The 26077-nt window shown below is 44.0% G+C and overlaps 2 protein-coding genes across 12 annotated transcripts in view; one reads left to right on the forward strand and one right to left on the reverse strand.

Annotated features, from left to right (window-relative positions):
* The window catches only part of rapgefl1 (Rap guanine nucleotide exchange factor (GEF)-like 1), a 79227-nt gene extending 71021 nt beyond the window's left edge, over positions 1-8206 (forward strand). For all 6 annotated transcript variants that reach the window (XM_041217619.1, XM_041217616.1, XM_041217618.1 and 3 more), the window contains 4 exons: positions 1524-1611; positions 4134-4198; positions 5076-5130; positions 6756-8206. In XM_041217619.1, the coding sequence (XP_041073553.1) occupies positions 1524-1611; positions 4134-4198; positions 5076-5130; positions 6756-6880 (333 nt within the window). In that variant the 3' untranslated portion in view covers positions 6881-8206. The remainder of the gene's footprint in view (positions 1-1523; positions 1612-4133; positions 4199-5075; positions 5131-6755) is intronic.
* A 7512-nt stretch (positions 8207-15718) lies between these two features.
* LOC121269111 (gasdermin-A2-like) overlaps positions 15719-26077 on the reverse strand; it is a 60312-nt gene continuing 49953 nt past the window's right edge. For all 6 annotated transcript variants that reach the window (XM_041173577.1, XM_041173578.1, XM_041173580.1 and 3 more), the window contains exons 7-10: positions 22758-22888; positions 17885-18059; positions 16731-16804; positions 15719-15955 (exon numbers count right to left, since the gene is read on the reverse strand). In XM_041173577.1, the coding sequence (XP_041029511.1) occupies positions 15737-15955; positions 16731-16804; positions 17885-18059; positions 22758-22888 (599 nt within the window). In that variant the 3' untranslated portion in view covers positions 15719-15736. The remainder of the gene's footprint in view (positions 15956-16730; positions 16805-17884; positions 18060-22757; positions 22889-26077) is intronic.

Raw genomic sequence — 26077 nt, forward strand, 5'->3', positions numbered from 1 at the left:
TGTTGTGTTTTCCACCTCATTCGCCAATGAAGAGTAATCCCCCCTGAACAAGGCATTCACCAGAGGCTGAATGGTGACTAGCATTGCTAGAAAGTTAGCAGGAGTCCTGTGCAAACTACTGGCCCCCTAATCATAGTGGCTGGACCAGCCTGCTGAGATTGTACTCTTCTAGTCCTTGGTCTATTAAAAGAGGAATGAGCTCCCCTGTTTTTTATTGACTATTCATCTAAGATCATAAGAAATAGGAGCAAGAGTAGGCTGTTCAGCCCATTGAGCCTGCTCCACCATTCAATAAAATCATGGCTGATCTGATTGTGGCCTTATTGCTGCTTTCTTTCCTGTCCCCCATTAGCTTTGACTCCTATGACAATTAAAAATCGATCTAATTTAGTCTTGAATATATTCAATGAGCCAGCCTCTGCTGCATGCTGGGGGAGGGAATTCCAAACACTAGCGACCCTCTGAGAGAAGGAAAACTTCCTCATCTCTGGCTCAAATGAGAGACCCTTTATTTTGAAACTGTGCCCCCCCTAGGTCTTGATTCACCTCCCCCCCCCCCCCCCAAAAGAGGAAACGTTGGGCACAATTTTGTCCTTGGCGTGTGGGCTTGGTGGGGGCGGGGCCGCCTGCCCTCAGGGGTGGGGCTGACCGCCACCCACCCTCGGGAAGCTGATGGGGCGAGCACAATCTTCGCGCAAGTGCACACTACATAATCTCCCTGAGGCAGGTCTCAGCCTCAGGGAGATGAAGATGTGGGGGGGTGGGGGGGGGGGGAATAATAAAAAAAATATGTAATGAAACATGGCCCCTCATGTGACCCTCACATGAGCAGGGACATGTTATTAACGAAAAATTAAAGTCTTTATTTATTTTATTTTTATTTGCTTTTGGGAACCTCATCCTGCCCGTGGCTGCTTGGCGCTTCAGCCTGCCCCGCCCACCGTAAGGTTGGACACAGGCAGCAAAAAATTTATTTTAATTAACTTTTTTTAATGGTCTTCATAGGCCTTTCAATTGTCGTCAGGCGCGCGCCAACCGAAATGTCGCGCGATGGCGCTGGGACGCCCACCTGATGTCATCGTGCGTCATTTTACGCTCAGTCGGGTCGGACGCATGCCCGCCGGTCAAGCTAAGAACTGTACCCACTGTCCCAGCTCATCTGTCAGCTTTAGAATTATGTGCAGCAACATATCACAGCCTCCTCCCACTCCCTATTACAGGAAAGGAAATTGCCCTTGTACCACAGCTGGTGTAATATTTAAAACCTACAGCTGGTACTTTCCTCCCTTCCTCCTTCACCAGGCTATTGGTTTCATTATCGGTTGCCCCGGGGAAAACCCCTTCCATCATTATCTGGCTGGGGTTCATTCCAAGTTTAAACTGCATCAATACCATGTCTCATGCAAGGCTTTGTACCAGGAAAATTCGGTCCGGTAGTCAGGAGGGCTGTTCATTCATGTGGATATTCTAGATTTCATTGTACACATGACTGAGACCAAAATTTGTTTCCTCTTTTTTTACAGGATCCTTCACGTAATCATAAATCCTATAGAGACTCCGTTGCCAGGATGAACCCTCCCCTTATTCCTTTTGTTCCCTTGCTGCTAAAAGGTAAGATTGTGGCACTGCCACTAGAGCCAGGTCAATCTTGATACAGATCAGTTTCATCAAATCATAAAGGACCGGATATGCCCACTTGGCCCATTGCTCACGTGCTAGCTCTTTGAAAGGGCTATCCGATTGGTGCCGCTCCCCTGCTCTTTCCTCATGGCTGTGCAAATCTTTCCTTTTCAAGTATTTATCCAATTCCCTTTTGAAAATTACTACTGAATCGGCCTCCAGCGCCCTTTCAACATATTCCAACTTGTAATAACTCACTGCATATAAACACCTCCATCTGGTTTCTTTGCAAATTACCTTAAATCTGTGTCCTCTGGTCACTAACGCTGTTGCCAGAGGCAATAATTTCTCCTTGTTTACCCTATCTAGGTCTTCTGAAGTTGGGCATACTGCACTTCAATGCGAAGAGCCTTGGTCATGCACCAGCTGAAGTCATTTTCTGGGCTGGAGAGTTGGCTGTCAGTTTGATGCTAAGTGGCTGACTTCACCCCAACCAGAACTTATTGCAAACCCTTTAAAGAAGGACATGATGCAGGAACACTGGAATGAGTTATTCCAATTTGGCTGGTTCCAGAAGCAAGCTCCGCCCTCATCTGCTGTAAAATTAGGCCAATAACTGGTTCATGATCAGAGCTCAGTTGGATTTTCCTGATCTTTATAGTTCATTGCACACAGGGGCCTATAATTAGCCTTACCAAACCTGTGCTAAGTAAAGGGGGGAGAAATCATCCTGGGTTCCAACTTTCACTATCCACTCAGAGGGCAGTGAAGAGTCAACCACATTATGATGAACCTGGAGTGACACACAGGTTTCCTTCCCTAAAGGATATTAGTGAACCAGATGACAAGCGGCAATAGTTTCATGGTTAGCACTGGCTTTTAATTCCAGATTTTATTAACTGAATCTAAATTCCAGCAGCTGTTGTGGTGGGATTTGAACAAATGTCCCCAAGGCATTAGCCTAGGTCTCTGGATTACTAGTCCCGTGACATTACCACCATGCTACCATTTCTCCCACATTGTGCTGTGACCAAATAAAAGAAAGACCTGCCTTTATGTCGCATCTTTCACGACATCAGGACATCACAAAGCACTCCACCCCAAACAAAGTTCTTTTTGAAGTGTAGTCACTGCAATGTAGGACATGTGGCAGCCAATTTTTGCACAGCAAGATCCCACAAATGGCAATGACCAAATAATCTGTCTTAGTGATGTTGGCTGAGGAATAAACATTGGCCAGGACACCAGGGACAAGTCTCCTGCTCTTCTTCAAAATAGGATCGCCTGCCTGTGAATTGCTGGTGAAAGATGATCATTATACTGGGCTGGCTTTGAATCTTGGGTTCTGTTTATATTAGGAGACACACCAGCACTACTCGTTGAAAGGAGCCATCAAAATTTGTACATAGTAGTCAAATAACTGTTGAAGGAACTTCCAACTGCCACATTGCCCAGATAGTTCCATAGGCAATGGCCATTTCCTGATTCCTTGCAATTCCTCACACATGAATTTAGGTGAATTATTATAAATATCAAACGGTTATCTGTCTTTCAGATGAAGTGTCAAACTGAGGCCCCGTCTGTCCCCTCAAGTGGACTTAAAACGATCCCACGATCCTATTTTGAAGAAGGGCAGGAGACTTGTCCCTGGTGTCCTGGCCAATGTTTATTCCTCAGCCAACATCACTAAGACGGATTATTTGGTCATTGCCATTTGTGGGATCTTGCTGTGCAAAAATCGGCTGCCACATTTCCTACATTGCAGTGACTACACTTCAAAAAGAACTTCGTGTGGGGTGGAGTGCTTTGTGATGTCCTGATGTCGTGAAATATGCGACATAAAGGCAGGTCTTTCTTTTACTTGGTCACAGCACAACGTGGGAGAAATGGTAGCATGGTGGTAATGTCACAGGACCAGTAATCCAGAGACCTAGGCTAATGCTTTGGGGACATTTGTTCAAATCCCACCACAGCAGCTGGTGGAATTTAGATTCAGTTAATAAAATCTCAAATTAAAAGCCAGTGCTAACCATGTAACTATTGCCGCTTGTCATAAAAACCCATCTGGTTCACTAATATCCTTTAGGGAAGGAAACCTGCATGTCACTCCAGGCAGATTAGCAGAACTTTCTAGAAACATTTATTGAGAAATAGTTGCAAATTTGCCCTTGGCTTCTGCCCAAAAATATAAGATCCATTGTGAGTTTCTGAGTAAAAAGGATCAGAGAAAAATGAGGGAAATAGAGACCCTAGAAAAAGAGGGGTGAGAAATAATATCAGGTTATAGATCCATAAAAATCCATGTACTAAAAGATCCTGTATCCAGGTGAAGGTTTGTAGAATTCCTGAATGATTCAATTTAATTGTCATTCTAAAACTCCATCTCAGAGACACAATGTGTCGATCAGTACTGTGTGTGGATACTGTAGCTTAATATAAAACTCTAGATGGTTTGAGGTAGTTATAATTGCTGGACTATTTACAGTAATTTTCTTTCTTGGTGACTTTTGCAGACATGACATTCATACATGAGGGCAACAAAACGTTCCTGAATCAATTGGTGAACTTTGAGAAAATGGTGAGTTTCCTCCCCCCATTGTTCTAGTACACTTCATAGTCAATGCAGAGAGGTGTTCTAACACACTGCACCTTTCAGCCTCCATTAGGACAATATTCTAGCAGACTGCATCTCCCAGTCTTCAAAGGGATAGTGTTCTTGCACACTATCTCGCAGTCTCCAAAGGGTAATCAGTGATATTGAACACCCTTCTTTTTCAACTTGCCTCTGTCAGGGAGCTTAAATCTGGTGCCATTCGGACCTCGCTCACTGCGTAAAATTGTTTTCCTGAAGCCCTGCAATGTGGGGTACTCCGCAGGTGAAAATTGCTTGGCACCTATGAGGGACTAGGAAGTGATTCTGTCTGACAGATAAACGGATAAGTCCGATGATACACTTGTCAAGCAGCAGTTCCTGAAATATTGACTCACTCGGCAGCGCAAATTGTTAAATCCATGGGCCGTTAGTATTTTCGGAGAGCTGTGACACAGCAGTAATGCAAACTTGTGGCAGATGATTACTCATGATTTTTAACAGAATGTGGGTTTCCTATCTCTTTCCTATCGTTCTGGGGGAGGGGGAGGGTGAACAGTTGGCCTGGCTGCTGTAGTGCATGGCCTGATAACTGAAATACAGAGCAGCAGCAGACAAGGTGACTAAGGGAATGGCTGCATAGCATTAGGCAACCTTGCAACAATGAACAATATAGCACTTTTAACATGGTTGAATGTCCCAAGGCACTTCACAGGATTGCTAAAAGACAAAAATCGGCAAGGAGCAAGAAAATAATTATATGCAAGAGTAATTCAGGTGTAATTAGGTGTTAAAACAGGATCTTGCCTTTTGGTACATTACTAAACCTTTTGCATTGGATTGACCATCTCCTTCCCTCTTACAGCACATGGTGGCCAACGCAGTGCGGACCATGAGGAGGTATCGAAGTACCCCGCTCAGTAAGTTAATGGAGAGAAACTGAAGAGACAGCTCTTGTACAATAACACTAGATTGTTAACTCTAGCGGGAACAGTAGATGTCATCCTTAGGGTTAGTGATTTGGCGACACACACCCAACTTACATTTGTTCTAAATAAATAACTCTGCCTGTCTGGTTTTTCTCTCCCTTAGAGTGACTAAGATTAATGGGTTTGTCCAGACCCAGACCCAGACCAGGTTGGTGTACTTGATGTTGAGATGAGGAGCTGCCCTTTTTAGAATAAGACTTGTTCTCAGAATGTGAATTATACTGCTAAGGCCACTCTTGCCTGAGAAGGTGGTAGTGTAGAAGGTTTATACAGCTAAGTGGTTAGCTGGGCTACTTAAGAGAGCCTGAACAGTCAGCCACTGTGACTGGAGACAGAAGGAGGCTGGACCAGGTAGAGGGTGGCAGTTTCCCTTCCCTGAAGTGAACTAACTGAGTATTTACAACCACCTGACAGCCTCCATATTCATTTTGTCTGGCACCAGCCTACAAATGACCAGATTTCCCAGCTTGTACAGTGGGATTTGATCTCAAGACCTTAAGATCCCTCGCCCAGTATCGTAAACATTTTGGTACCATAACTCCGCGAAGTTGACAATCCAGCATTTTGAAAGGGGGAGATTAAATCTGTTCTGAGAACTCCGTAAACAGTGAATCAGCAGTAAAAAATGCTGGAAAAGCAAATAAATAAAAAAATCAATAGACCTGTGATATTAACAATGGTGTGACAAATGTCCCATTGCTGAAGGTGCTGGCTCTTGCCTCATTCCAGCTCTATCTTACCTGAGTAAGAACTGCAGGTAAGAGAATTGGTAGGCTATCAGCTATGAGAGACATTGAAATCACGCCTTACACCCTAGTGCTAGAAAGGGTAAATGGGTAATAAATATTGGGAGAGCCTGAAGCTGATATTTCTCCTCCCTGACCCAGGGATTGCTGAGAGAACCTGTATACCCCCCCGTGACTATATTGGCAATGAGCATCGAAAGCAGCACAGACTGAGAAAGAGGTTGGGCCTTGCCAAGTTTGTGTCGCTCAGCTTGTTACTGGGTGATGCATTAGGTACCTTAAAAAAAAGGAAGAAAATAAACAAACTTGCATTTCTATAGCACCTTTCACAGCCTCAGGGCTCCCCAGAGTGTTTTTGGGCCAGTGAAGTAGTTTTGAAGCATAGTCGCTGTTATTATGTCAGAAAGGCAGCAGCCAATTTGCACACAGCAAGTTCCCACAAGCAGCAATGTGATATTGATCTGATTATTTGTCTTTAGTGATGCTTATTGAAGGATAAATATTGGTTAGACACTGCTCTCCTTTGAAATAGTATCATTGAACTGTTTAAATCCAAACGAGAGGGTAGACAGGTCCTTTGTTTAATGTCTCATCTAAAAGATGGCATCTCCAATGATGCAGCACTCCCTCAGTACTGCACTGGGAGTGTCAGCCTAGATTTTGTGCTTCGAGCCTTGAAGCGGGACTTGAACTCACAACCTTCCTCACTCTGAGGTGAGAGTGCGACCAACTGAGCCACAATTGTTGATCAGCCTCTTGGCACCGAGAATTTCTATTCTCTTACTAATAGCTTTCTCTTTTCCTTGCCAGAGCCAGAAGCTGAAGCTGCTGCAAACCACATTGAGATTAAGGCATACATCCGTCAGCTCCATGTGATCGACAATCAGCAGTTACTTTACGACCTCTCTTACAGACTAGAGCCCAAGGACCCATAACCATGGAATGTTCTGCTCCGCTTCCAGTCTGCAATGCTAGCCAATGGCGTTGAAAGTGTATGTGGCTGTGCCACTACTGATCTGAACTCACTGTGTAGAACCACCAACCTACCAAAAGAGATCTGCCACATACCGCTGAATGTGCGCTAGAAAAGCTGACCTCAAAGTGACCTAGGCCTGGCTTTAGACCTATTCCATTCACGCATTCAATATATTACACTGGACTGCTGCAGCCAAGGAACCCTTGTGGTGTGTGCCCAGTATTCTTTCAAGAGTTTTGTGCACTGATGTAGGACCTTGAGCAGAGAACACAGAATGCCTGCAAGCTCTCTAGGACTATTACTTTTTGTCATCTTCCATTTAACGAAACCATGGGATCATGTGTTCAGAAACCAAGAGATACTGTCAAACAACACACAGGCCAAAAACAGAATGGGGAAGTGGAGAGGGTGGGAGTGATACATGTGTACTGGTCTTTCTCGGGAATATCCTCATTTCTGCTTGTACCCAGTATGATTCATTTAACTGAAGATCTAATTCTAATGCCTTCAGTATTTACATTACTGTAATAGATGGTGACATAGGACATTGGCTCCCTCTTTTGGCAAGATACAGATGGCTTAGGTTTTAAACCTGACTTTGGTAAAGACCAATTGCTTCATTATTAATGTGAAACTAGCAACCTGTAATAACACTACTCACCGTCACCCTCCAATTCTGAAATATTTATTAATTTCCCCTCCATTTGTAAGACTTCCCACCTCACTGCCTATTTCGGATAACAGACAGATCACTGGCTCCTCACTCAATCTTGATGCCACCCTGAACCAGGAGGACAGAAGCAAGAGCAACCTGAAGATTGATGGGGTGGGATACACTAACATTCTTTATTCCCTTTGCCTCCATCTGTTTGGGGAAACACCTTAAGCTGCTGTGTACCACCTCTCTGGGGATTCATGACTGCAACTTCATACACTACCAACAGATGGAGCATTATTAAGCTATTGTTGAAGGGGAATACTTCCACACCGGTCTGATGCCTTTTTAGAGTTGTATCCTTTTTTTTGCTGTAGAATTTAAATTGTAACATAAAATGGATCAGTTATTTCTATCAGTTTTTAATTTCATTGTTGCATTTAGGAAATAATTTCCACATTTTTAAAAAACTTTTGTACAAAGAATGCTTTTTCTCATTATGATTTAATTTGAGTCTATGGGTGTAGATACGCAGTGTTCGTCAGCTTTTCTCTGTCTTGCCTACTTGTAAAGAAAGCACTTACAGATCAAACTGAAATTATGCGTATAAGAATAAACAATTTTTTTAAAGATCTGGTTAATGTTTCATATTTTTCAGTTATAGGAATGTGGCGCTAAGAACTACTCTGAACACAATGTGTAACAAAATTGTAAATAGTTTTGCGATTTGTAACAAAATCAGAATCGGGTTCTTTTTTAAAAGTGTTTTGCTGTTTAATCTGAAAAAAACCAGAGGAAATCTTTGCAAATAAACCTGTAGTGTCGTTACAGAGTCACACTCCTTCAGGTACCATGCCGGAAGAGGGCATTGACGACCATGGACTTCCATTGGTTTGGTCCATGATTATGCTTGGCAAAGTACTGCAGTGGTTTGCCATTGCTTACTGTGGTATGGCTGATCAGGAAACTCTGACTCCTACCATCAGCCCTATTGGAAGGATTTATAGGCTGATAATCAACCTGTTTAGCCAAGTTTTGAACTCACCTTCTGTGGCCATCGTCCCCTGAAGTGGGACTTGAACTCAGAGCTCCTGGCCCAGAAACAGGGACACAGGCTACTGTGCAACATGAGCGGCCATCTCCCATGTTGTACCCTCCGTAAACTTGAGATCATCCAAAACTCAGCTGCTTGTGACCTTATCACACCAAATCCCATTCATCCATCACTCCTGTGCTGGCTGACCTACATTGCCTCCAGGCCCAGCAATGCCGTGATTTTGTTTTCAAGTTCGTCCATGGTTTCACCCTCCCACATCTCTGCAATTTCCTCACAACCTTCTGAGATGCCTGCAATTCCCTAATGCTGGCCTCAATTTTAATCACTCCGTTATTTTTTTTTATTCATTTACATTTCTGGGCATTGCTGGCTGGGCCAGCATTTATTGTCCATCCCTAATTGCCCTTGAGAAGATGGTGGTGAGCTGCCTTCTTGAACCGCTGGTGTAGGTACATCCACAGTGCTGTTAGAGATGGAGTTCCAAGATTTTGACCCAGCAACAGTGAAGGAACAGCCTTATATTACCAAGTCGGGATGGTGAGTGTCTTGGAGGGGAACTTCCAGGTGGTGGTATTCCCATGCACCTGCTGCCCTTGTCCTTCTAGATGGCAGCAATTGTGGGTTTGGAAGGTGCTGTCTACGGAGCCTTGGTGAATTCCAGCTGTTCACCTTGTAGATGGCACACACCACTGCCATTGTTCATCGGTGGTGGAGGGAGTGAATGTTTGTGGAAGGGATGCCAATCAAGCGGGCTGCTTTGTCCTGGATGGTATCAAGCTTCTTGAGTGTTGTTGGAGGCAAGTGGAGAATATTCCATCGTACTCCTGACTGTGTCTTGTAGAATGTGGACAGGCTTTGGGGAGTCTGGAGGTGAGTTACACATCGCGGAATTTCTAGCCTCTGACCTGCTCCCCACAGTATTTACACGGCTAGCCCAGTTTCTGATCAATGGTAATCCCCAGGATGTTGATAGCAGAGGATCCAGCAATGGTAATGCCATTGAATGTCAAGAGGTGATGGTTAGATTCTCTCTTGTTGGAAATAGTCATTGCCTAATACTTGTGTGGTGCAAATGTTACTTGCCACTTGTCAGCCCAAGCCTGGATATTGTCCAGGTCTTGTTGCATTTGGACATGGACTGCTTCAGTATCTGAGGAGTTGTGTATGGTGCTGAACATTGTGCAATCATCAACGAACATCCCCACTTCTGACCTTATGGTGGAAGGAATGTCATTGATGAAGCAGCTGAAGATGGTTGGGCATAGGACACTACCCTGAGGAACTCCTACAGTGATGATCTGAAACTGAGATGATTGATCTCCAACAATCACAACCATCTTCCTTTGTGCTAGATATGACTCCAGCCAGCAGAGAGTTTTCCCCTTTATTGCCATTGACTCCAGTTTTGCTAGGGCTCCTTGATGCCACACTCGGTCAAATGCTGCCTTGATGTCAAGGGCAGTTACTCTCATCTCACCTCTGGAGTTCAGCTCTTTTTTCCCCATTTGAACCAAGGCTGTAATGAGGTCAGGAGCTGAGTGGCCCTGGCAGAAACCAAACTGGGCATCAGTGAGCAGGTTATTGCTAAAAAAGTGCCCTTGATAGCACTATTGATGACCCCTTCTGTCGCTGATGGGGTTATAGTTGGTGGGGTTGAATTTGTCCTTATTTTGTGTACAGGACATACCTGGACAATTTTCCACATAACCAGGAAGATGCCAGTCTTGTACCTGTACTGGAACAGCTTGGCTAAGTGCTCAGCAAGTTTTGGAGCACAAGTCTTCAATACTATTGCCAGAATATTATCAGGGCCCATAGTCTTTGCAGTATTAGTGCCTTCAACTGTTTCTTGATATCATGTGGAGTGAATAAAATTGGCTGAAGACTGGCACCTGTGATGCTGGGGACCTCCAGAGGAGACTGAGATAGATCATCCACTTGGCACTTCTGGCTGAAGGCTGTTGCGAACACTTTAGCCTTATCTTTTGCACTGATGTGCTGGGCTCCTCCATCATTGAGGATGGAGATATTTGTGGAGCCTCCCCCTTCAGTGAGTTGTTTAATCGGCCACCACCATTCACAGCTGGATGTGGCAGGATAGCAGAGCTTAGATCTGATCTGTTGGTTGCAGATCGCTTAGCTCTGTCTATCACTTGCTGCTTATGCTATTTGACACACAAGTAGTCCTGTGTTGTAGCTTCACTAGGTAGACACCTCATTTTTAGGTATGCCTGGTGCTGCTCCTGGCATGCCCTCCTGCAGTCTTCATTGAACTAGTGTTGAACTAGGCTTGATGGTAATGTTAGAGTGGGGGATATGCTGGGCCATGAGATTACAGATTGTGGTTGAGTACAATTCTGCTGCTGCTGATGTCCTACAGCGCCTCATGGATGTTCAGTCTTGAGTTGCTAGATCTGTTCGAAATCTATCCCATTTAGCACGATGGTAATGCCACACAACACTTGTCTACGATGCTGTTGTGGATAGATACATCTGCGGCAGGCAGGTTGGTGTAGATGAGGTCAACTATATTTTTCCCTCTTGTTGGTTCCCTCACTACCTGCTGCAGACCCTGTCTCGCAGCTATGTCCTTTAGTACTCGGCCAGCTCGACCTGTACTGGTGCTACCAAGCCAATCTTGGTGATAGACATTGAAGTCCCCCACCCCGAGCACATCCTAAGCCCTTTTCACCCTTGGTGCGTCCTCCAAGTGGTGTATTATTGAAGCTTTCTTTCAGCTGCCTGGGCTCTAAGCTTTGGAGCGCCCCCCCAAACATCTCCACTTCTCTACCTCTGCTCTTTTAAAACACTCCTTAAAACCTATCTCTTTGATCAAGCTTTTGGTCACTTGTCCTATGTGGCTATATATCTCCTTATGTGGCTCTGTTTCAAATTTTATTGGTGACACTCCAATAAAGTGCCTTGGGATTATTAACTACTTCCCGAAGCTTTTCATCTTGCACTCATCAGGCCGAACGCAAGAATCCAAATTTCAAATGATCACAACAATTTATACAACAGGAGAAAAGGGTGCTGATTGGTTGGTAAGTTGACTGATTGGCCGAGGCATTGCCATGGGGTCTTGCCAACCAATCAGTGTCCTTTTATCCTGTAATTTAAATTATGATCATTTGAAATTTGGTATTCTTGCATTTGAGTGCAAGATATGTCTCTTTTTTCGGCAATATTCAAGTTCTGTAATACTAAGCAGCTATTTGTATTACAAGAGAGTTCTTCCCAATGTCCTTGTCAAAATTAATCCCTCAACCAACAACACTAAAAATATAGATGATCTGTTCCTTTATTCTGTTGAATGTCTGGGAGCTTTCTGTGTGAAAGTTGCCACCTTTCCCTAACATACAACAGTGACCACAATTCATTAGTTCTTCATTGGCTATAAAGTGCTTTGGAATGCCCTGGGGTCATAAAAATGCAATGTAAATGTAGCTTTTTTTAATTGCTGGAAAATGTATATTTGTCTGTATCTTGAAGGAATTTGTGTTGTTTCCTTGTATTGAAAGGGGTGTGCCACAAGCTGGAGAAATTTCTGATAATTTTTTTCCCCACTATTTATCTCAGGTTTATTATATCCACTCATGAGGTTTAAGTCATTTGCTCATCAATTTACAAATTAAATTGTGGTGAGGACAGGATTGAGTTCAGCTGGAAATTCTCCTCAAAGTTAAACAATACACCCACACCCACACTCACACACCAGACTCAAGTGTGAATATTGGGCCCTCAGTTGAGGCACCTTATGGTGACTACTAGCTGTTAAATTATGTCAGCAAGGGTCAGCAATAATAGGCAGCATCCTATCACAGAATGCAGACTCTTAAGGCAGAATTTCCTGTGGCTTGCAGGACTCTGATGTCAGGATGAAATGGTGGTCCCGGGACCACACTTGCCAGGATCCAGACCAGGGGAGCTATTTTTCAGGGAAGTGGCCTCCTAATTGGCCCTCTCTGAGTTTGCCTCTGCAGGCTCCCAATGCTGCCAGCCCAATTACATCCTGCACTTCTAGAGCCTTGGCAGCCCCACCGAGAGAGGAGGGTAGGTGCACCTCGTGCGGATAGGAGAAAACAACGGCACATCCAAATGAAAGAAGGGTGAAAAATAATTAAATGTTTTAGGGGAGCCAAGCAGGCAGAACCCCGCCACCTCACCCCCCACCACCCCACCCCCACCCCGATTGGATCAGAAACCAATCCGGCAGCAGTGTTTGAGCCACAGGCGCTGCCTTTGACACCAGCGTCCCCAGCAGCCCCTCACCCCTCACCCCCCAAGCTCTTTGGGGAACGGAGTCTCCAGTTCTGCTGGCACCCCCCAACAGAGAGGCTGCCTCTGTGGACCTGGTGGCCTCTGCACGGAGTGAGGGCAGGGGAGGCAAAATTCCAGCAGGTGATATAACTGGCCCCTAGTTGGAGCCTTAAATAAGCAGTAAAAACAGAAAATGCTGGTAATAGTCTGCATGTCAGGCAGCACCTGTTGGGAGAGCAAAAGAGAATTAACATTGAACTGTTAACTCTGTTTCTCTCCAGTGATGTTGCCAGTCCTGTGGAGCATTTCCATTTTCTGCTTTTATTTCAGATTGCCAACATCTGCGGTATTTTGCTTTTGCCTTAAATATGTGGATTGGCTGCTTGTTGCCTTGCAGTAGGCAGACTCTCACATCCCTGACCACCCCAGGGAAACACCCTGGATGGGGTGAATGCACCAGGAATCTGTCCCAACATGGCTATTTTCACATCCTTGCCCAACTCCACTCCCACTACCCCGGAGTCAAGAAAATTCTGCCCTTCACGGTCCTAAAACCCATTTGTTCTCAGTCCCTTATATTAAGCATTTGCTTTTCTTATTCTCTCTCCAATAATTTGCAGCATTTGCTCATGATGCAAAGGCTTCCTTCTCCTATTCTTCCCCTCTCAGTGGGTTTGTCACTCTTCCTGAATTTGCCTATGGTTTCAACAAGTAAAGCTTTTAATTTGCTGGTAAACATATGAATAACACTGTGCTGTCATATAAATGTACAAAAAGACTAGAATTGAAATGTAGAACAGTTGTAAACATACAAAATTAATTGTCCACTATCACATATTGTGTGTGTGAGACCAGCATGCGCTAGCTTCAGTCCTCAGTCTCTGCTGGGTTTATTTTTATTCATTCATGGGATGTGGGCATCACGTACCATCCAGTATTTATCGACCATCCCTAGTTGACCTAAAAAAGATAGCAGTAATTCAGCTCCTCGAATACAACTGAGTGGCTTGTTAGGCCACTCGGAGGTCGGTAGTATAGTGCTCATGGGCTGAATTTTATGTGGGAAGCACGGTTCCCTAGCCCACACCACTCCCAGTGCATGTTAAAGGCGAGTCAGCCTGCATTTGACCAGCTTGTCCTAACAGCCATTTAACCGCCAACAGTCTTGAGGTGAACCTTCTGCCACCATTGCAGAGGAAGCCCCGCCTCCAAGAGCTAGCAGCCAATCAAATAGCCACTGCTTGGACTACAGGCAGTTCCCAACACTAAGGAGCCATGGAGCCCAGCGAGGGGTTGGGGGTCAGGTGGGATGGGGGTGGTGGTGGGAGGGAGAGGAAACATGCGCATTTCTGGGAATGCCCTGAAAAGAGTACCTCTAACGGGTACAGGGTGCCCAAACAGGAGGAACCCTGCACCGCCCCACCCACACCCCACCCCCATCCTCCCATTGGTCCAGCTATTATAGCGCCAAGTTAAATCTGGCAGCTTGAAGACCGGTATCCCTCACCACAGGTAACATTTGCAGGGGTGGGAGGGGATGGGCAGGTAATAGACATGGCGCCAGTGCCATGGCACCCAACTTTACGCCCTGCCAGCCTTTCATCCTTCCCTCAGGGAGGTGTAAAATTCAGCTACTAATCCCGAGGCCTGGTCCTGGTATTCCAGAGACATGAGTTCAAATCCCACTATGCAGCTGAGGAATTTAAATTCAGTTAATTAAATAAATCTGGAATAAAAAGTTAGTGTCAGTAATGATGACCGCGTAACTACAGATCCATCTGGATTACTAATGTCCTTTTAGGGAAGAAAATCTACCATTCTAGCCTGGTCTGGCCTATGTGGCCCCAGATCCATGGCAACATGGTTGATTCTTAACTGTCCCCTGAAAATCTGCTCAGCTTTGAAGAAGTTGACCCACTATCACTTTCTCAAGGGAAATTAGGGATAGGCAATAAGGAGCGGCCTTGCCTGTGATGACCACATCCCATGAATTAATAGAACTGAAGTTAGCAAACAAAATTTAACATCTGAGCAATATTGGGCACAAGTTTCAAATTTGCAATTTAAGAATGCAAGTAAATAGAACTGAACAAGCTGAGTGCAGCTGGGTGAGACATTCAATGTGAACAACAATTTATACCGCACGAGAAAAGGGTGCAAATTGGTCAGCAAGTTGACTGCCAACCCATCTGCACCCTTTTTTCATGCAGTATAAATTGTTGCTTTCTTTGAAATTTGGCATTCTTGTGTCTGTTCTGATTAGTGCAAGGTGAAAAGATTTGGCAGCATGTCTCTTTTTTCAGCAATACTAATGGAAAATTATTCTGATATTCCAATGAATGTCCTGGAAAATGAATTGAAAACATCTAAATTCAGAGAGTGGTCAGAATGTGGAACTCACTGTTGCAAGCAGCGAGTGGTTAAGGTGAATAGCATTGAGGTATTTAAGGGGAAACATATGAGAGAGAAGGGAACAGAGGCTGATGGAATTTGGTGAGGAAGTATGGAGGGAGACTCGGTGGTCCATAAATGCCAGAATGGCTCTTTGGGCTGAATAGCCTGTTTCTGTGCTGTAGTTCCTTTGTAATTCTGAGTTGATGAACCTATTTGCCTTTTGCAGATTGCTTACCTGTTTTGTACTTTCCTAAGCAATGCAAATGAAATTTGTCCATCGGTAATCTCTCAGTATGGATAAAATGGTATCTATGAGAGACATGCAGATTATTATCTCAAAGCATGTAAATGAAGGTAGAATCAATGGAAATAAATGCATGTGGATCTTCTCTGAGATCGCTGCAATAAAAAAGACAAATCAGTGCGTTAAGTCTGTCCGATTCACCCTTTTAATGGTTGCTCAGTGCTTCCAGACAGTACAAAGCGATGGACAGTTCACAGAGACTTGTTTCTCTCATCTTTCGAATGCCCTCTCTCTCCATCTGAATTCCGATTTCATTCAGAATCCCTGCCGTTATTCCAAATGCAGCCTCAGGCAAACCTCGGGTATCCACTTTCAGAAGCTGGCCTACTTGGCTATACTCTAGATCATTGATGATGTTGGTGACCTTCAGAAAGGACAAACAGGGAAATGAAAGGGTTGCAATTTTTCAATTCCACAAGCAAGACTTACAGGCTGGTCCAGCATTGAAACACCATTGCAGTTATGAAGGATGCAGCCAAGTACATTTATTTATTCATTGGCTAAGCTGAGCAATAAACCTAACCACAGCCAGACACCAAGTGGCAGATCCAACCTCAGTGCCAGCAATGACTGCTGCTGCTGCTCGCTGCCATTTTCATTCAGCACTTGGATTCATGAGAAACTCATACCACCCCTCTCAGAAGGCACTCTTGCTCTCAGAGGCAGCCCAGTACAGTCATTCTCCACAGTTATTGAACTGTCTGAGCTGCTGAATTTTGTTTACCTGGATATCACACCTACTTATCCATTGTTTTCAATTTAGTTCACTCTTAGATATTCATTGTTCCCAACATGATGCATTATGTCATTCTTATTTCCCTTTGAATTCATTCCCAGGTATCTAGAATTTCGATTGCAATTCATGATCTTTATTTATCTCTATTTAATTAATTGTTGAGTCTATATTATTCTTTTTCATTGCCCACTCAGGTATCAATTATTCCCATTTTAATTTATTTCAATTCTCCATTATTCAATCCCATATTTCCCCTTTTAATTTATTCTCAGGTATTCATTATTTTCTGTTTTATTAATTCCCACATGTTCAATATTTCCAGTTTAGTTCACCCCTGGGAATTCTCTCATCCAAATGTATTTATTTGCCTCCTCCCCTTTTACAGTCTTAGTTCATTTCTTACCATGTTAAGTTGCTGCGGTAGGATCTGCATCTTCAAACTCTGAACTAACAATTGCAGCGCTGCTGGTGGCAGATCTGAAAATAAGAGAAGAGAATGTTTGCAAAGATTCGAGGGTAAGGTACTTCCTCTTAGACTTTCTATATGTGCACTTCTGTATCCTAAGTGGCTCCTCGTCTGCTTTTAGACGGAGTTTTGCCAAAGGTCTAAGTCATAGCCATTACTATATACTGCTGCCCTATCTACAAGATGCCATGCAGCAACTCACCAAAGCTCCGTCGACACCACATTTTAAACACTATCACCTTGAAGGACAAGGTCAGCAGACACATCGGAACACCACCAGCTGCAAGTAATCCTGACTTGGAACTACATCGATCATTCCTTCACTGTTGCTGAGTCAAAAACTTGGAACTCCCTCCCTGACAACATTGTGGGTGTACCTACATCACATAGACAGCAATGGTAAAAGAAGGTAGCTCATCAGCGCCTTCTCAAGGGCAATTAGGGATGGGCAACGAGGGATGGGCTAGACAGTGATGCTCACATCCCAGAAACAACTAAAAACAAGTCCACAAAAGTGGAGCAACCTTTCAAATTTCAAGATTTCAATCCTGTGCTTGGCCATCTCCTGTCCGGTTGGGTGGGGTAGAGAGGCTGGGGTTTAAAATCAAGCTTCCAAAAATCAAAGGGTTTTTAAATTCACTCTCTGGTGTCAAAGAGTGTCAATTAATTCCCATCCTGCAATCTTGTGAGTACGTCATGACAGAGGGCTGGTAACCGTTTCAGGTTACAGTAATGGACAGTTAAGAGTCAACCGTGTTGGAGTCTGACTGGAGTCAGGCCATACCAGGTAAGGATGGCAAATTTTCATCCCCATAAGGACTTTATGAACCAGTTGAGATTTTATGCTAATGTGACATCTTTGAATTTTCTTTTTCAAACTCAATCTGCCTGGAAAAAATTTGAACTCTTGTTCTCTGGATTATTATTGCAGGCCTGTAGCTCAGGAACATAATGATTACATTACCGTATGCTACAACTTTCCCTTTGTAGAAGACTGTGTCTATCTGCACCTATTCTAGGATAGTTCAAAGTAAGAAGGGTTAGATGTTGGTTGGTTGGTCCACGCTGAAGGTTCAGATTTGGTTCCTTACCTTCCAATGCTGCAATGAGAAGACAAACTGCTTTAAGAAGCTTGTTCTCAACAGCGTTCTGCAACTGAGCCTCACTGCAGATGCCCAGCAGGTTCTCTGCACATTCTCTTCCTTTTGTATCAAATTTATTCAAATCTGAGAGTTTATATTTGATTCCAGCACAAGCATCACAGAGCTGGGAAACAAAAGAGCGTAAATGAAAAACATGACCAATTCCACAATGTCTTGCTAATTAAATAATGTTTTAATGTGCATAAACATCCCAAGGTCTTGTGGTTCAGTGCGTTGGTGTCCCTACCTCTGGACAAGATCTGCTCCAGGCTCAAGTCCCACTTTGGGACTTGATGGTCATGGAAGGTGCAGGCATAATGTAGCCAAACAGGTGGATTATTTACCTGTAAATCCTTCCAATATGCTGAATGGCAGACAGTCAAGAGTGGGGAATTTACTGGTCAGTCATGCAGAAGGCAATGGCAAACGACTGCAATACTTTGCCAAGCATTATCAGGGACAAATCCAATGGCAGTCCATGGTTGCCAATGTCCTCTTAGGGCATAGTGCCTGGAGGAGGAGGAAAGATCCCCAAGGAGATTCACAGAAGTGTAACCAAACAAAAATTGAGCCAAAGGACATAATAGGAGGTAACTAAAAACTTGGTCAAAATGGTGAATTATAAGGAAAACCTTAAACAAGTAGAGGGAGCTAGAGTGACTTAGGAAGGGAATGCAGAGTTTAGGGACTAAATGATTGAAGGTGTGACCACTAATGGAGGAGCAACAAAAGTACTGGATTTACAAGAGGCCAGAGTTAGAGGAAAGCTGAGGCCTCAAAGTGTTGCAGGCCTGGAGAAGGTTACAGAGATAGGCAGGTTGAGGCTATGGAGGGACTTGAACACAAGGATCAGAATTTTAAATGAAATATGTTGGTGGCAGTGTAAGTCAATGAGCACAATAGCAATAGGTTAGGAGAACGTGGTGTAGGATAAGATACAGGCAGCAGGGTTTTGGAGGAGCTGGAAGGTGGAAGATGAAAGGTTATCCAGGACAGCATTGAAATAATTGAACCCGGAGATATCAAGGGCATGGATGGGTGTTCCAACAACAGACAAGAAACCCAATAATTATGTCACAAAGAAGCTGTGATCCTTGTGAAATTATCTGGTTTCCACAGTTAAAAATTGGGGAATGTGACTGTCTCCTAAACTACAGCCACACTATTCTTGGACAGAGAGTGACACGATAGATTAGTAAACAGTTTGGCTGATGCTGGTGGAATGCAAGTGCCTGGCTGTGAGCAAGTTAAATTAAGTGTCAACCCTGGTTCAGTGGTAGCACTCTCACCTCTAAGTAAGATGGTCATAAATTCAAACATTACTCCAGGACTTTAGTGCATAATCCAGGGTGACACTTTAGTGTGGTACCAAGAGAGTCTCTTAAATGAGGCATTAAACCAAGGCTTTGTCTTGCTGGCCAGGGGGATGTGAAATATCCCAGGTCACTAGGAGTGGAGACGTTCTCCCTGTATGCTAGCCAACGTTCATCACTCAACCACTTCAGTAAAACCTGGTAGTTTATCTCACTGCTGTTAGTGGGACCTTGATGTAGCTGCTGTGTTTTCCTACACTATCATTAGTGATTGTACTTCATTGGTTATGACGTGTTTTGGGAAATGCAGAGGATCTGCATTCAACATATGCAATTGACAATTTTAGTTAGCAAGACCATATGACTGGCTGAGTAAAAGTGCTCACTGATCTTGTAAAATGCACATGTTGCATATGTTGAATTGTGGGCTGCTTTCTGCTGTGGATTCAGGTCCTAAATGTAATGAATGAAAGAAAGAGATTTAATTTATATGATGCCTTTCAGAACCTCTGCATTTCCCAAAACACGTCATAACCAATGAAGTAGAACGCACCTTTATACAGTGACGGTATATTGGAGCTGAGAATCTTGCAACATGCCCAGTTCATTAGACTTTCTCCTTCACCCTTCAGCTTATTTTTTGCCCTCTAAGTTGATAGGAATACAAACTAATAATAGCGTGGTAAGGATAACAGGGCATGTGGGACCTTGGTGAACAGCAGAACAGTTTATCTCCTTAAACAAAGAGATTTAGGGATTGAGATAGAAACAAAGGGAGAACCGAGAAGGAGGGTGAATTACAGTGGGTGAATTCAATATCAAATCAGGTACAGGAAGAGAAATACAGGAGATAAAAACAGTTTGGACTTACAGAGAGGAAAAGTAAGAAAATATTGTTACATGTAAATTCCCCATCATTAAAACATCCAGCAATGACAATTCACTAGTCTATTACACCAATGACTATTAAATCCTAATTTAATTGTTCACTTTCTGGGCCAGAGGAATTGGTTAGCAGTCATTAACAATTATCTTGAAATTAAAAGGATACCTGTGGTATTAATCACTAGATTTAACATTCTGTGATGAGATTAATGGGCACTTAATGTAAAAATGCAGAAGCTTCACAAAACTCACAAGGTGGTTAAATGCGAGATTCAATTTTCGTGAAACTAGTGGTATAACGCTGTAAATTGTCCAGCAACTCCTGGCACGTCACAACTCACAAGGTATCCTTTCCTCACCACAGGTTGCTTGCTGATCGGCACATTGATAATGGCATGAGTCATTCAAACACCATTATTTTTTTCAACAAATCCTGCCCCATTGTTGCAACAATGTAGGCAGGGTCTTATTCCGTGCTTAACCACCGGAGACATGCAACTGACCCTTCCCTGGGGAGTATTTGATGTCAATTTAGGGTGCCCAAAATGGAAGTGTTGATTGGTCACTGTATACTTCTAATAAAACTAGCAAAACTAACCGTCCCAGATTTGCGCTAAGTGTGGTAGCAAGCGGGAAAGAGGACATTTACCTGCCGGCAGCAGTGGTGGCTTTTCACACCGTATTGCCCCAGTCCCACCTCAATAATTATGCAGCCACAGGAAATACGCCGTCATACTGGCAGGCTGCCTCTGAGTTGCCCACCACGCTGTTACCTCACTCTGGGTGTCATATCTAAACTGCAGCCGCCCACGCAGTCCTCAATGCTTGCAGCCCAGGACTGCTCCAGTGAAGACGTGGCCCTGTAAGCCAAGAAGAGTTCAGTGACACATCACTGGAATGCCTTTCAGAGACATGCCATGATGTCCTCCATCACTGCTTTGGCCACAGGAGATCCAGCAATCTCACCCCTCTGGCTTGGGAGTCGGTGGCAGTGGTGATCTGTGCCAAGGCTGCACAGAAGAGGTTGGCCATCCAGTGCAGAAAGAGGATGAATAATCTCATCCATGCCGCCAGGGTAAGGCAACCATCTCATCACTCTAAAGTCACACACTCATAAGCCCATCACACATTCATTGGCACCTCACTTACTGCCAGCTCAAGGGACATCACTATTCACTCTCTCACACACAATCTCACATCACCATCTGGCCTCATCTCCTCTGGAGACTGCCTCCTCAGCCCTCACCATCTTGAGGCCACTTGCACAGATCAACCTGTGCCCCCACACACACCCTGGGATACTCCCCTTCCCCAATATAGCCCTTGCTCTGCAGCCTCTTCACTTTCCTGAGGCCACTTCTCCCCCTTCCCCACACAGGCCCTAGCCCTGAAGCTGTTGAAAAGCCACCTCCACCTTACAGCTAGTCTGGTGGGTAGACACCTGCCATGAGCCCCCCTAAAAGTGATGTGGTGCTGCCTGTGAAGCCTGGCGCTGATGACTGCGAGTGCTGACCGAAACAGACCTCAAAGTTCTGAGCCAAGTGCAACCCACCAGGTACACATCGTTTATGTACAGTTCGAAAGACGTTGGAGTACAATCACGCCAACATGTTCAGATGATCCAGCATGGGGGGGACGATTCTGACAAGCTGGGTTTATGAAGTCATGAAATCGATTTTTGGCCTTCTTGTCATCTTGTCCGCTCATGCCCAACATGATGCCTGACTCCAGTGGGCATGGAAAATCCTGCCCTTGGATTTGTTCCATATAACTGATCAATCATCCCCATTCTAAAGGACAATGTGAGGGAGCAGCCTTCACTAATGCAATTGAAAAGGGAAGCTTCCTGTATATCTTTACTTCTGCTAAGTTACCTACGCAATCTCAAAGGAGACAGTGGTTGGGATGTTGGAATTAGCCTCAGTGTGTGTAAGCTGGGTAAGAATTGGAGGCAACATCAGTCAGGCTTAATCATTAGTTAGGGACCCTGAATCAAAACTTATGCGAATGGGCATTCGCGAAGGACAGGATTGAGTTCAACTATGGTTGAAAAATCTTGGTGATGTTCACTGACCTGGTCTGCATATGTCGACCGAGACAACAATATTAGCAGCTTATTGGAGGAACATTGCAACCCAACTCAATCCTGTCCTCACCGAATATCCCCACAAACATGCTTTCCACATAGAGCTACTGGATAGTATTGTGTTAGGGTTCGTTTGATGCCTCAATGGTGAGACCTTGAAACTTGTTTGTTTAACCATGAACCATTTATTGTTAATCATTAACAATGCACAGATTCCAGTTAATGCCATGCTCGGTGCTGCTGCCATGCATGTAGGCTGCTTCCAGAGTGTTCTCTCTGAGTTTAATACCATGTGACTCTATACATCATACCGTGAGCGCTACTATTCTCCAGTCCCATGTTAATCCTTGCTCTGCTGAGTACTCTTACATTACAATGGCATACAGGCACATACAACAGATAGTGATCAGAAACATCTCCTAATCTCTTCCCTAATCCAGAGACACTTGGGACATGACACTACCAACTGAGACAGATAAGGGAGTAAACCTGGAATCAATCCTTTCTGTTTAATATTTTAATCAAAACCTCACCTTACCAAGTCACTGAGGACTGAATGAAGTTCAGAGTCTTCAATAATCTGACATATATGGTCGAGGAGCTGACGCTTTAGAACATTTTCCAGACACTTAAGTTCACAGCAGATTTCAAAGCTTTCCACTCTTTTAACTGAAAGAAATAGAATTTAACAACAAACAGTACATTAGAAGCAGTAAAATTCTGGAGAATCGATATCAACATTGTGTGGATTTTTTAAAATGCTGGTATGATGGTGTTGGTGTTAACTGCACTAACCATCAGACAATAGTGGCTGGGATGTGTAGAAAGTTGAAATGGAAAGCTTTTAAAGAGGAGGAGTTCAAAACACACACACACACACACACATTTTTCGACAGGGACAATCGGGAGATATTCAGAAGCAGGAGCTCTGGTCAATCCTTTCCATTTCCTGATTGATGTCTCCCAAGTGCCACTATTCTTTGAAAGAAGCTTCACTGAATGAAGTGTTACTGAATGAAAACAGTTGCAGTTTCCATTCTAGTGAAGAGGAGATTTGACAGAGGTGCTCAAAATTATGAGGGCTTTTACTGGAGTAAATAAGAAGTAACTGGCAGGAAGGTCAGTGGCCAGGGAATATAGATTTAAGACCATATGCAAAAAAACCAGGGGAAGTTGAGGAGGTTTTTTTTAAAAAAGCACAGTGAGTTATTGCACTGGCTGAAACAGAATCAATAATAACTTCCAAAAGGGAATTGGATGTATACTTTAAAGTAAATATTTGCAGGGCTATGGGAAAAGAATGGAGGTGGGGAAGTGGAGTGGAAGAGTGTTGTGGGTGGGGGGATTTGAACAAAATTGGATAGCTTTTTCAAAGAGCCAGCATAGGCATGATGGACAGAATGGCCTCTTCTTGTGCTATAAGATGCTATGACACAAACACATGAAAACATCACTGAAGATTGGGAGCAATATCTATGGGCTAATAACACAATGGTGCAAAATCTAGAGTTAGCTCACTGTATAATCAGGCACAAAGTCCTGAAGATGGCTGTACATCTGGATTAACTAGCACACACTAATTCTTCCAGCTAACGCAAAGGAAACTGTGCAGAACGTGTGCAGCAGCCTCAGTAAGATGGGCTAACCTAGACCTGAAGCACTCAGCAAAGGCCTGTAGAGTTGCATTATCATGAACGGATAAAGGCCAAAAACATAATCTACTGCTTCTGAAGCCTTTCCTGTGCCTGCCCACAAATAACCTGATGTTACCTCATAATACTCATTTAAATTCGTTCAGCTTCTGCCACAAATGTGGACTGCAAGAGAGGGACTGGAGACAAAGTTTGGAGTAGCCCCTGTTGTGAAAGCACAAAAGGGGAGCAGGCAGTAGGCTTGGTGAACTGAATCTCTGCCAGGATCACCCAAATTACTTCTTGCATTTCTTTGGTACCTCAAAGGCCAATTTTCCTCCAGAGCAGAAGCCCATACACAGCTGCACTGGAATTTCTGTTATCATTTATTCATTCACAGGATGTGGGTGTTGCTGGTAAGGCCAGCTTTTATTTCCTATCCCTAAATGCCTAGAGAAGGTCATGTTGAGCCACCTTCTTGAACTGCTGTAGTCCATCTGGTGTAGGTACAGCCACAGTCCTCTGCCTGTGGACTCTCTGCATGAGCAACACAAGGGGAAAAAAGTTTAAATGAGTTGACCTTGTATTATGAGGTAACATCAGGTTATTTGTGGGCAGGCACAGGAAAAGCTTCAGAAGCAGTAGATCACATTTTTGGCCTTTTGCTGACCGCTTCAGGTCTAGGTTAGCCCTTCAGTGCAGTACATATGAATATATGAAATAGGTGCAGAAGTAGGCCATTCGGCCCCTTGGGCCTGCTCCACCACTCAATAAGATGATGGCGGATCTGTTTGTGTTTCGAGTTCTACATTTCCACTTACCCCCCGATAACCTTCGATTCCCTTGCCTAACAAGAATCTATCTACCTCTGCCTTAAAGATATTCAGTGACCCCACCTCCACTGCCTTCTGAGGCAAAGTGTTCCAAAGTCGCACAACCCTCTTGAGAGAAAATAATTTCTCCTCATCCCTGTCCTATAAGGGCGCACCCTTAATGTTAAAACAGTGGCCCCTACTTCTGGCCTAGATCCTTTCCACATCCCACTTGTCAACACCATTCAGGATCTTATATACTTCAATCAAGTCACTCCTCAACCTTCTAAACGATGGCAGAAACAAGCCCAGTCTATCCAACCTGTCCTCATAAGACAACCCGCCCGTTCCAGGTATCAATCTAGTAAACCAGAAAATCTCTTTGGTGATGTTGGTTGAGGATCAATATTGGCCCAGACACCAGGGAGATTTTCCAAAATAGAGACCTTAATGGAGACCTGATAGAGATCTTTAAAATTATGATCGAGTTGGACAGCTAGGGTGGATGTGAAGAGAATGTTCCTTCTTGTGGGAGAATCCAAAACTAGGTGCCCGAAATAGTTACTAATAAATCCATTAGAGGGATAAGGAGAAACTTCTTCACTCGGAGTGGTTAGAATGTGGAACTCATTACCACAGAAAGTGGTTGAGGTGAATAGTTTAGATGTTTTCATGAAGAATTTACTCAAGTACATAAGAAAAGGGAATAGAAAGCAGTGTTGAAAGGCTGAGAAGAGGTAGATTGAATAGGGGTGATTTGGAGTGTAAATACCAGTACACATGAGTTGGGCCAGATGCTGTATATGTTCTATTCTATGAAACAATGCCACAGGATCTTTAAAGTCTACCTGGGAAGGCAGGCAGGGACTCATCTGAAAGATGGTGCAGCACTCTCCCAGTACTACACCGGAGTGTCAGCCTAAATTATTGCTCAAGTCCCTGGAGTGGCCATGGCTATGACTGGTAATGTCGCAAATAGACTCGGAGATGACACAGAAGAATGTAAAACTGAGTATTAGAATCTCGAAGGTGCTTTTTGGGATGTAGAGAATCATTGGGGATAATGTGGTAAGAGACCAAATTTAGAGAGGACTGAAACTGTAGAAGTTTGGATTAGCTGAAGGGTGAAGGTGAAAAACAGCATTTGAGAAGTTGATTCTCAAGTCAATGATGGTATAGACTAGAGTTTCAGCAGTTAATTGGACAATATTTTGGAGGTAGATGAAGATGGCTTTGGTGACAGACCGGATAAAAGGCAATGAAGCTCAGCTCGTGGTCAAAGAGACCATCAAGCCTGCACACCAACAGGCCAGCTGCAGGTCTCATTGTCAGATACACCAACAACTCTGGAGCCAATGGCAGTGTTGGTGAGGCAGGTTTGAGAGTCGTCATTACACACGGAAGCTGACCTTGTG

Source organism: Carcharodon carcharias, chromosome 23 (genome assembly GCF_017639515.1).
Source record: "Carcharodon carcharias isolate sCarCar2 chromosome 23, sCarCar2.pri, whole genome shotgun sequence".
Classification (NCBI taxonomy): domain Eukaryota; kingdom Metazoa; phylum Chordata; class Chondrichthyes; order Lamniformes; family Lamnidae; genus Carcharodon; species Carcharodon carcharias.